At 42.9% G+C, this 12,836-nt stretch overlaps 1 protein-coding gene across 1 annotated transcript; it reads left to right on the top strand.

Moving 5' to 3' along the window:
* The first annotated feature begins 11,304 nt into the window (after nucleotides 1–11,304).
* LOC149862663 (olfactory receptor 6B1-like) lies at nucleotides 11,305–12,562 on the top strand. Its single transcript, XM_090054036.1, has 2 exons — nucleotides 11,305–12,233; nucleotides 12,361–12,562. The coding sequence occupies exons 1-2, from the start codon at nucleotides 11,305–11,307 to the stop codon at nucleotides 12,560–12,562; spliced, it is 1,131 nt and encodes a 376-aa protein (XP_089910162.1).
* Nucleotides 12,563–12,836: the final 274 nt, after the last annotated feature.

The raw sequence follows: 12,836 nt of genomic DNA, 5'->3' as shown, positions 1-12,836 counted from the left end.
ATGTTTCCAAGACCTAAACAAAATGTTCTCAATCTACTACACTGTTCTGACTCCCATGGTTAACCCCCTCATCTATAGCCTGAGAAATACAGTAATGAAGAAGGCCCCAGAAAAGATGCCTCTAAATGTGCAGATTTTGCACCTCAGAAATTTCAGGGTTTTTTTTTAAATAAGATGGTATACTGAAAAGTAAATTTTTATTTTTCATGGAGTAACATCTGTTGCTTTACCTAGCTGGTGAGTTGCCTTAGTCTTTGGTAATCTGTAGCTCTGGTATTTGAGGATCTGAAAATATTGGCAAGATTTTAATCAAATAGAATCAGGATCTTTATATTCCAGCTATAATTCAATTGTGTTATATCAATTGCGTGTATGAAGGGAATATCATGTTGATAACATCTGTGTTCTAGCCTTGGGCTATGATTTGCAAAGGATACTAAGAATGTTATTTTGTTAGGATTCAGGTGCCAGTCTCCTATAAGTAACCCTCAACATTTTAAGCTGAGGGCTAAAATATTCAAAAGTGTGTGTGTGTGTGTGTGTGTGTGTGTATACGGTTCATCTCTAATGATTTAGGCATAGCTATTCCTATATCCTGCTATGGGTATTTTCCATGCTTATTAGACCTGTGCAAAAAGGCTAGTATTTGCTTCAGATTCAGATTCAGACAATTCTGGAGACAGTGATTCGATTTGGTGATTTGAATCACTGTCCCAAATCAATTTGGTCAAATCTGATTTGGAGATTCAGCTGCTATGAAATCGGCTGAATCTCCAAAATGGCCCCATCTCCCACCTGCTTCCCTGCCTGCTCTCACAGATCTTTAAAAAAAAAAAAAAAAAAGCCCCCATTCACTGGCTGCTGCCAGGCAGGGGGAACAGGATGATCCCTGCTGCCTCCTGTTGCCCCACGCGGTGTGGGGGGTTCGGCCATTAGCCCCCTGGCCCCCACCCACTCTCTCAGACATGCCTGGCTCCAGCTCCCAGCCCTTTAGAAAAAAAAGCCATGAGCCGCTAGATGCCCTGAGTCCACTGCAGCAGTTGCTGAAACCAGGGGGCTTTTATTTATTTTTTTTAAGAGCTGGGAGTTGGGCAGGTGGGGTAGCCATGGAGGGAGGCTGGGAGAGTGGGGGAAATCAGGGAGCTCATGGCAGAGGCCCCCCATGCAGTGTGGGGTGAAGTAGGGGTCAGGAGGGATCTGCCTGGCAGCAGCTGGTAAGTGAGGGGCTTTTTTTTAAGGACTGAGAGCTGTGGGGGGGCACGGTGGCTGACACAGTAGGCAGGGGACGGGGACCCGCTTCAGCCATTTTAAGGCACAATTAGAAGATGTATGGGGAGCAGGGGAGAGATGGAGAGTGGGGGGGAGGGGGAGGGGGAGGGAGAGGGAGTTGGCAGGGGGAAGACTGACATCCCTAGGTAGCCAGTAAGAAGGATTTCTCCCTGGCTACTTTTCTAATGGCAGCATCTGTGGGGTGGGATTAGAAACAGCATAAAAGCCTCTGTTTGCAGCCCTTCTGTGCCTTTTTCAGCTCATTCCCCATCAGCTCATTCCCTGTGTGAGAGGAACGCTCAGACTGAGACTTGCATGCTCCTTTTTCTAGTTATGAAAGAGTGGTTAGGATTTATCTTAGCTTAGCTTAGTTTAGCTATTCTATTAAATTATTAGTGGTATTACAATTCAATTTATTTCTTTGAATTTATATTTGCTTTTTTTTTTTTTTGGAAACTGAAAAAAGAAAGGTGTGTTTTCCCAGCCAGTGTTATCTATCACTGTGCAGGCAGGCACATATTGCTTGCATGCATGCACACACTCATACATGCACATACTCACACACAGACCAACAATATAGAAAAAAAAATCATAGTAGAAGACAGATAGATATTCACAGCAAAACAAGACACACAGATATTCACAGCAGAACAAGACAAACAGATATACAAAAGGATTCACGAACACACAGAGACCTTATTGCAGCACAGGAAAGATCAATATGAAGCGTGCTGGAAAGGCAGGTGTCAGGTCTTCTGGCAGGGGAGGGAGAGGGGGTACGGGGAGAGCTAGAGATGCAAGTTCCTCCACCTTCCCAAACACAGATGCATTCTCATCCCAAGCAGCCATGACATTGGTGCTGCCAGTGGAAGCCAGGCGTGGGAGCAGTGTCTGCACCTGACGTCCCTGCACCTGCACCACCTCTGGACCGCTCAGTCCAGAAGTGGGTACCAGAAGTGGAATCACTGCCTCCTCCACCCCAATTCCAGCTCTCAGTGTGAGCCTCTCACTGCCAGAGGAGGAGCTGGAACCAGGGATGCTGAGTGCGCTGGCTCAAGCAATTCTGGGGACTGAGGGAGAATCGGAGTTTGTGCTCCACACCCCTCACATTTCCCCTAGACCCAGGTCTCCTCTGGAAAGCAGCACCTTGGAGGAGGCTGAGGTTTTGGAAGTAAGTGGCTCAGCTGAGGCAGATCCTCCTGCTGTTGAGCCTCAGCCTGCCGAGAAGAGGGAAAGGGCAGAATCCTCACCCTCAATCCAGAAGTGGGGGAGTAGTGTAGTGTGGGATCATTTTGAGGTGGCAGATGATCCCAGGTTTGCCATTTGCCAGCACTGCTGAAGGCACATGAGCTGCAGCAAGGATGTGAGACACTTCTCCACCATAGTGATGCTGCTGCATCTGAAGAGGTACCACCCCCTTGCTCTTCTTCCTGCTGCTCAACCTGGCACCAGTGCGAGCGTGCCGAAAGACAAATCCCCTGCTCACTCTAAAGTCCCCTTAACCCCAAAGCAGAGGCAGGCCATCCTGGACAAGTGGGGGAAAGGTGGACAGAAAGGGGGGCGCATTCCCAAGGCGTGTGAGATCACCCAGAGTACTGGAGAGAAGCTTGCTCTGGATAGCCAGCCCTTTTTCCTATTTGAGCACCCAGGGTTCAGGCAGTTCATAGCACTTCTTTCCCCATTTTACAAAGTGCCCACAAACACCACCTTTAGCAGGGCAGTGGAGCCCTCCTGTATGAACCATGCACGGAGTACATGAGGGAGGAGCTGCACAAGGCAGGGCCTCAGGTAGCTCTGCACTTCACCTCCAACATCTGGAGCAGCTGGGGTGGCGATCACACCTGCCTGTCCCTCACAGGGCACTGGTGCGATCAGTCAGGCCATGGGTGGGCTCTACTGCAAGCCGAGGTGCTAGATGAGTCCCATACAGCAAGGGGGATCATGGGGCCCATGAACCGCACAGGGGTGGCTCGTTGGGCTGGCTGAGCTCACCCACGGGTTCATGGTCACCGACAATGGGGCCAATAAGTTGAAGACTGTCCGTGATGCCAACTTTGTTGGCATCTGCTGTGTGGCACACAGGCTGCACCTAATAATGAGGCATGCCTTGGAGTGGGACAGGGCTTCTGGTGATGGCATTGCCACCAGTACTGCTACAAGCCAGCTGATTTCAAAATGCAGTAAGGTGGTGGGCTGCTTCCACCACAGCATCAAGACAGGCAAGATGCTGTGGGAGAAACGGGCAGAGCTGAGCATCCCGCAGCACAAAATCATGCAGGATGTGGAGATTTGGTGGAACTCCACATACCTGATGCTCAAGAGCCTGGTGGAGCAACAGAAGGCCATCCATGAGATGGCCTTGCTTGAGGATATTGGGATCAGATTGCTGAACAGAGCTGAGTGGTACACCATCTCCCAGATCTTGCTGGTCCTCAAACTGTTCCTCAAGGCCACTGAGACCCTTAGCGCTGGCAATGCTCTCCTCAGGCAGGTGATCCCCCTAGTAAGGAAACTGGAGAACCAAATGGGGAAGTTCCAGGGGATCAATGCTACTGGCTGGGGCAGGCTGCTGTCACCAGACATGCAGGCACTAGTGAGGCAGCTGAAGGAGGGCATCAGAAGACAGCTGGACCCCTTGTGGTCCAGTACTGTCTACAAGATGGCGGGCATGTGCAACCCGAGGGTGAAGGGGAGCATGTGCACTGGCAGCCCCAGAACCTGTAATCACTGGATGCAGGTGCTGGTGAACAGTCAGGGAGGTGGAAGTGCAGAGGCGAGGGGATGTGGAAGAGGGGGATCCACTTTCCCATGCCAGCACTCCCGGCACCAGCACCAGCACCAGCCAGTCTCCTCCATGCTAGCCACTGCCAATGTGGGCCATGGTCATGGGTTCAATCTTGTGGTCCAAATGCACCAGACCCCTGCTTTGGGCAGGTAGCACTGAGGCTTCAGTGGCTACCTCTCTTGCTTCAGATGTGGAGCCGCTGGACTGTGACCCTTTAGCCTACTGGGAAAACCACAGGCAGATGTGGCAGAATCTGGTCACAGTTGCCCGACAACACCTGTCCTGTCCACCGACCAGTGTTCCAAGCAAGAGGATGTTCAGCATTGCCGGGGATGTTGTGACACTCCACCACGCCTGCTTGGATCCTACGTTGGTGGAGCAGCTGGTGTTCCTAAAGGTGAACCTCCCCTGCTGGGGTTCCTCAAGCTGCACCTGCAGATGGACTGGGTGCCACCCTCCTCGCTCCATCTGCACCAATTTCCTTTCCTGAGGTTTTGAAAAGCTGAGTAATGCTCTGCTCTCAGCTGGGGGCCACTAACTGCATCACCAGCCAACAGGGGAAGAACATGTCCCTGCTGAGCTTATTCCCCTGCTGGGATGCACTTGGAGGTATGGGACTGGGGGTATGGGGAAGGAAGAGGCCCCATGTCCTGGGCATGACCACTAAAACTGCACCCTGCCAGGGTAGGGAGACCTGGGGGGGGGGACTGCTGGTGGCACGGCAGCCCCGTAAATGCCAGGACCAACGATCCCCTGGTGAAAGGCAGGTAGGAGGCAGCATAACCTGCAGCTAACATCCGCACGCAGAAAGTCCTGGCTAGGGAACCCCCAGACCTGTCACGTCTTTGACAGGCCTGATGCTTGCTGGTTGCAGTGCAGTTGTGAGGCTCACAGTGAGCTCAACTTAGCTGCCCTGGATGCCAGCTTTAGGGTTGAAAACCCGTTTGTCAGGCTGAGGAAGTACCTGCAGGTGGTACTGAATGGAAGGAATAGTAGAAAAGCCAGAGGCTGGCCTGGCCCGCAATGCAGGCAAGAAAACCAGTCAGTGAAAATGGAAATGGAGGAGTCGGGGGTGAGAGCAGGGGAGGGACAGTCTAGGTGGAGAGTAGGGAGAAAAGGGGATGTAGCATTGCAGGTAAAAGGTACACACTGCGACCTGCCAGATATCTGACTCCCCAGGCACCTGTGCATTTTTATCTTGCACGTGCCTGAAGCCTTAAGGGTTTTGTTGAATGTTTTGTCCTACCTTATTGTTTAAAACATTGTGGAAGAAATGTTGCCCAGACTTAGATAGAATCCAAACTTCTATCTGAAAAAATATAACCCTTCAGCATGAAAGCTCAGTGAGAAACTATTTCCTATTCTCAGTAAAGTCTTACTTAATAATTAAGTAAAACTGATTATTAAAACTGTTTCTGCTGTAAACATATACACCAATCTTGCAACTATAGAGTTTTAATTTCTATGCAGGGTCCAAAATAAGATATTTTGGGTGCAAGATTCCATGTCTCTGAGTGACAGCTTGGACTAGCAATCTGCTCAAGTAAAGGAAATGACAGATTACTCTTCATTGTCTTTGCAGACTGAACGCACATTAGAAATGGAGAGAAATAATTTTACTATAACACCTGGATTCATCCTCTAGTGATTTTCAGATCTCCTAAACCTGCAGGGTTGGCTCTTCATTTGTGTTTTGGTTGTCATGACCTATTTTTGCTATATTGCCATGTGTAACCCTTTAAATTACATGATCATCATAAATACAGAGGTTTTTATTAAGCTTATAGCCTGGTCATGGACTGTCAGCACAGTAGAACAATGTAGGCATACATATTTTGTGCTTTCTTTGCCATTTTGTGAGTTTCATTAAATTGATAATTTCTTCTGTAATACCTCACCTCTTCTGGTGTTCTCCTGCATAGACACTTCCTTCAACAAAGTACCCATTATAGACAAAATATCTATATAGACAAAATATCTATAGGGCTGTACTATTAATAATCATTCCATTTTTTCTTAATAGTCATTTCTTATATTAAAAAATGTTGGCTCTATTCTGAAGATGCCATGATGCAGACTTAAAGCCTTTTTCATCACACCTTGCCCTCATACCTCTGTGTCAACACTGTTCTATGGTTCTGGAATTATTGCATATTTAAGGTCCAAGTCAAGGTATTCAAAAGATACTGACAAATTGCTGTTTCTGAAACCAATGTTTATCCCCATCATACGTAGTCTTAGGAAGAGGGAAGTGAATTTGCCTTGCTATGAGGAAGTACTAAAATATGGCACAGTAACTGCCCATACTCTGGTGTACGGGAGGTGCCCATAAAGATTTACTGGGTATGTCATCAGAGAGTGTGCCACTAAGGCAATGTAACTGGTAATCAAGTGTAGACACATGTGATCGCTTCATTGCTGTAGACCATTGTACAGAGACATACTGCGTTGCTACAATGCCATAAGGCTATGTGTAGACATGCCCACTGTTAAACACTTGAGTATATGCTGAATTTTGAACCTTTATTTCGGTCCCTATCAAGTAAAGAATTTAGGAATAAAATTACTTTAATAATATTAACTAGAAGATTCCTGTCTCTCAGCTACCAGCATAGAAAATCTAATTACTGTGGCCAGAGGGAACCGACTTCGGCAAACTGGAGCTAACCTACTGCCGAACTTTTTATGCTCGCCTATTGTTATCACATGCATGTGAGTTTATTGCTAACGAAAGAGAGAGAGGTTTGAATGTGCAAAAAATATAAAATTACATTATTGCTCATATCTCCTGAGTCCATGGACTCTAAAGTATGGCCCCTTTTCTAAGTTCTTGACACTTAGAAAAAATAATAATTTTATTTCAGGATAGATGTTGTCATCTCATTCTTACCTGTTTCCCTGTTGAAATTAGAAGTTTGATATTATTAACTTGCTTTTTTTCTGTTACTCCTTTAAGGAGTGCTGTTAACTTTTCTTTCATGTTGATCACAAATGACACTAACAGAACTGCCAAGGGAGAACTCATCTTCTATGATAAACAGGCACTGAATCAGGAGAGACATTCATCTTTTAATAAAGTCACAGGCTCAATGAATGAACCAAAGGAGCAGAATGAGGGCATCCTAACAGGCATGAACAAGTCTCTTTATAGATATAGGAAGAATAGATGGGCAGTAGAACTTGTATTCTAGTCTCTGAAAACCTTGGTAAAATTCACTTTGGATATTCCAGGTTCCAGAAGATCCAGTCATTTGACAGGTAAAGAAAAAAAAGAACCCATTGTTTTACTTGGTTTATACACCCACCTTAATGCAATATATAGTTTGTGAAATGTTAAATGGCACACTATGATTAGTGCTAAAATGACTGTACACAATATACATTTTGTATAATGCTCGATGCACAGTGTACAAAGAATTCATGAACACAGAAGATCAGGTAACTCATAATTTTAATAGATGTATAACTTTCAATGCATCTAAAATTCTGAGAGTTAATAATACAAATTTCAAGAGAAATATTAACTTAATATCTATATAGTGCCTACTTAGTTTTTTCAATATGCACATTTATGTATTGTGTCAGGAATGTTTAAAGTTTAGTGATAGTAGCAAGCTCAATTTCTTTGTCTGCTGGGGGGGGGCGTTCTTCAGGCTTGAGAAATACTTTCAGCCTCTTCTCAGTGCACTTTTTAAATCTGTCAAGTTTGTATCTTCAACATAATAAACCAGCATCCTGTTTTTAAAACAATGTTTTCTTAACTAAATGTTGTTCTTCCGATCAAGGCCCCTTTCCAGATTAGAAAAATGAGTCAGCATGAAATGAAGCAGCACAGACTTCACTTTTAAGGGGATGGGTCCTGTGTTAATGTCAGGGGGGGATGACTTTGAAGAATGCAAGGTGCGACAAGCCCAATCAGACACCACTAATGTGAACAGGACTTTTACAATTCATTTAATTAAGAAATCAGGTTGTATGTCCCCCACAATTATTACCGTTCCTTGAAACTATTTATAGGGACAATAGGCAGGAAAGGTTCTTTGGGTAGATATGATACCTTTTATTAGACCAACTGAGTAGTTGGGAAAAAGGTCTTTGCAAATTTTTGGGCACAAGCACCCTTTTCTGGGCATTGGGAGACTCTGCAATAAGCATCAATTATTCTCTTGAATATACTAATACTGGTGTTGGTATCCTGGAAATATTTACCCCATAAATGCAGTGTTACTTCTTTTAATTTCAGTTGTCATGTTAGAAAAGCAGTTATATGAGTGTTTGCTGGACTGAACCCATAAACTCAACAAAGTTCAATAAAGTGTTAATGGCAGAGGATCAAGCTAAATCATGATATCCTTGCTATGACTGGATTGTACCACAGATGCTTCTACTAAATTCAATTACATCTCTCACAGGATACAGGAATGCAGTGCTGGGATAGACAATCAGGACTCATAGTAGAGATAATATCTTTTATTTCAAGATTTTTGCAAAACAAAAAGTCTTTAATTGCAAGCTTTTGGTCACAAACACTTTTCATCAAGCATTGGACAAAGACTGTAAAAGTTGTCCTGGGTAGAAATGAAAGTTCATATATCATAGTATTTCACAGAGGGGTCAATGAATGAAAAACTCCTCTGGGCAGTCAATTCATAGCTGGGATACATAAATCCTTTGATACAGCCTCAGATGTAGCTACTTTGAGTCATGTTCATGGACTTGTCCTGCTGAGGAATCAAAGGTAACTGGATGGGATTCTTACCACATGACTCCCTTCTCTTCGAGTGCCTCAGGAAATTGCCCCAACTTCACCCTGCTAGTCAGATTGCTAGTTTTAGGTGGATCTTTGATCTTTTATGACTCAGGGTGGTTTATGAAAGAAGGTTTCAAAATCTGCCCTATGGTGAATATATAAGTAATGCATTATCTCATAGCACTTTAAACATTTGAAAGTCAAGGAATGACATGATAAACTTTTGAAGGCACCATAAAATATAAGCACCTTTCCCAAAACAGGAAGACAGATTACCAAAATTAGATTTTCACAGGTATTTTAAATCCTAAGGATTCAGAATGGTACAATGTAAGATTTAATGAATATTAATATAATTTAACTGGTTAACTCCCTGTTGATTAAGCAAACTCACCTATGCAGTGCTTAAATATTCTAGTATTAATATAAGTATGTATCTTTAAGCATAATGTCCATATTATCCGTATTATCTGTATTTGTCAATCATTTCTTGGTACAAGATGAGAAGGAAATCTTGCGTCTTAGATAACATAGTAGTTAAAAGTTTAAATGTCAGTATTGTTTAATTTGCAGAAAAAGTGGATGTAACTATACTAGTAAAAAATCCAGTCATGCTGAAAATTAATCAAATTGTAAGTGAGTTGATTATTGTGGTTGTTTCTGTTACCATTTCTCTCCATTATCAAAGCTAATATTTTCAATGAATTTAAAAGAAGTTAAGTATCTGACATTCCCTGACAATCACTGAAGTCTGGGCATTTAAATCTCCTCAGACTTTTTGAAATTTCCATCCTAAATTATGACTATGGTTAGGATTAGTGCTCACTAGAAAATGAAGCTTCCAAGTTGAGAAATCCTGACACGATTTAATTGTTTTGTTTTGTTTTGTTTCATTTCAAAATGAACAGAAGTCAAAAAGTGGAAATGCCTTATGTATCAAAGGGAAAAAAATTAGGTTGGAGTAATAATGCATACTTTTGTTTTTGAAAATATTGAAAAATTTAGTTTTGATCAAGTGAAAGCATTATGGGATGAATCTCATGTTTGTTTAGTGCCTAGTTCACTGGATGCAGGTGCATAACTGCAGATTTTGGAACTCAGGATCAGTTTGGGCTTCTGTTTTGCCTTGTGGTAAATAGAATTGCTATGCTGGAAGTGAAATAGGGGAGATGGAGCAGCAGCTTCAGCCATTCACACTCTTTAGTTTAATAGTCTAGTTCATAGGTACCCAGGCTTTTTCTTAGTGCTTACCCCCTTCCAGATTTACCAGCTATCCATGTACCCCTACCAGCATACATTTTCTATCTTAACCCCTTAAATGCCACTTATTATTATAATGAAAATTAAATCTGCCATTCCACCATTTCTCCTGCATAACCCCCAGAGAAGTCTCCATATCCCCAGGATACGCATACCACAGTTTGGGAACCCCTAGTCTAACTGGTATAGCACTTGCCCAGATAACAGACAACCTGGGTTGTAGACCCCCCCTGCTCAGATCCTGGTTCTTTGCAAAGTTTTTTAACTGCCATGGGCTACCATCCCCTGAACCCCACCTAAGTGCTAAAACTGCTAGGCTAACAAGCATATATTTGTGTGTTTTTAGGTTGTGGGGAGCTAGGACATGGGGAAGATCAGGGAAGCCCACTCCTTCTTGCACATTCACTTCTGGCTAATTTTGTGATTTCTGACTAAAATGTCAAGGCTTGACCAGTCTCTCAGGTATATCTGAGCAATCTTAGGAAGGAAATGTCCTCTTTAAAGCACAATCAATTGTGCAGTGATATGTTGCAGCAGAGCTGATCTTCTACATGGACATCTAAGAGACATTGCCAGGGCTGTTGTCTCCCAGGGACTGTTCCCTGCCCCTCCCAGGGCTTCAGGGCCTACTCCTGGGAGAAATGGCCCCAGAGTCTCTGGCCCAATGTGAGGCTGCATCAGCAAGCATCTGGAAAGTGAGAGTTTCCCTGCTTGCAAGCTCACCCCCCAAGGTGGGCAAGGCATCTGGGGCCCTTTATCCACCAGGATTGGGTACCTGAAGCCAGGGTACTTTATGTCTGGGGTGACATTATTGTCTAGGTCATGACATTATTGAGCATATTTAGTGTGTGGGTGGTCTTGCACATGCAGACTAAAACCAGAAAATGTGTATGAGTGTCAAAAACTTCTCTTACATGGCTATATAAATGTCCATACGGAAAATAGAATTCTAGTAATGCAAAGGCTTAAATCTTAAACTACACTTTCAAATTGAATATATATATATGTGTATGTATGTGCATGTGCGTGTGTGCGCACGTGTGTATATGTATATATGTATATGTTTGTATATATATGTATATGTGTGTGTATGTGTATATATAGATATGTATATGTGTGTGTGTGTGTCTTTTCAAAATGCATGAAAAATAATGATAACACTGAATTAAAATTAGAATTTTAACTTTACATTTTAACAATTATATTTTGCAGTCTGTATATTTCTCCTTGGATATCTCCCATGGCAAACCTAGAACAGGGGAATGAAACATGCATCATGCAATTCATCATTATGGGATTTGGAAATCTCCATGAACTTCCAATTCTTCTCTTCCTGCTGTCTGTAGCAATCTATATTACAACCATGGCTGCCAATCTCCTCATTATTGTGCTAGTTGTGACCAATCAGCACTTTCACACACCCATGTACTTTTTTCTGGGGAACCTATCCTTCCTGGAGACCTGTTACACCTCCACCCTCCTGCCTAGGATGCTGGCTACTGTCCTGACAGGTGACAGAACCATTTCTGTTACTGGCTGCCTTACACAATTTTATTTTTTTTGTTTTCTGGTGGCCTCTGAATGCTTCCTCTTGTCATCAATGTCTTATGATAGGTATTTAGCCATATGCAAACCACTGCATTATGTAACTCTAATGCATCACAAGCTGTGCATAATGCTAGCAGCTAGCTCTTGGATAGGTGGACTTCTGGCTAGTACAATTATAATACTTTTCATGTCACAGTTAACTTTTTGTGGACCCAATGAAATTAATCATTTCTTTTGTGATTTCACTCCAATTATAACACTCTCCTGCAGTGACACTTACTTGGCAGAATTTGTAACTACCCTCCTGGCCTGTCTATGTACATTTTCTTCCTCCCTATTAACCTTGATGTCATATACTTGCATCATCATCACTATCCTGGAAATTCCTTCAACCACTGGGAAGAAAAAGGCATTTTCCACCTGTTCCTCTCACCTTATTGTGGTGACAATTTACTATGGAACCTTAATGGTTGTATACATTTCACCCAGAAATGACAAACTAAAGAACTTGAACAAAGTTCTCTCTCTCTTCTACACTGTACTGACTCCCCTGGCCAATCCCCTTATCTACAGTCTGCGGAACAAAGAAGTTAAGGAAGCCTTGAAAAAGACAGTCATTAAATCTTTGGCTTTTATAGGAACTTAAGGAATTTAAACATCCAGTCTCCACTGGATATCAAAGGGAGTTGGGTAGCTAACCCTCTTAGACTCCTTGGAATCCAGCCTTGAGTATTTTACTTTCACAAACATTCAGGCTCATAGATTTAAAGACTGTGACCATCAAAATATTGTCATCCTCAAACATGAAAAATCATGAATTGAAACTCTCAGATCCTGAGACAATGACACAGACTTTGATGGGCCCTTGTTTTCTTTCTGGTTTTAGACTATTTAGAATGCACTCATTTTATTTTTCCAATGTTTTCTTGACCAGGAAAGTGAATAATTAATTTTTTGTTTGTTTTAATGGTATCCAAGAGTCTCATAGGATCAATACCTTGATGATGTGGTAGATTAAAAAAAAATTAAATAAAGGGGATAAAAGTCAAATATAAAAATAGAGAGATAAATTGATATAAACACAGATGAGAGAAAGAGAAAATGTATACAGGAGTGAAGAGACTACAAATGGCCTATGCATATAATGAAATAGTACCACTATATTTTGCACTATTTTTGTACATTAGGTTCTAGGAGAAAGTGTCATCCACTTATCTCTGGGGA

This window comes from Crocodylus siamensis, chromosome 6, assembly GCF_052110815.1.
Source record: "Crocodylus siamensis isolate JL-2025a chromosome 6, ASM5211081v1, whole genome shotgun sequence".
Lineage (NCBI taxonomy): Eukaryota > Metazoa > Chordata > Crocodylia > Crocodylidae > Crocodylus > Crocodylus siamensis.
This window is presented reverse-complemented; position numbering and strand designations above follow the sequence as displayed.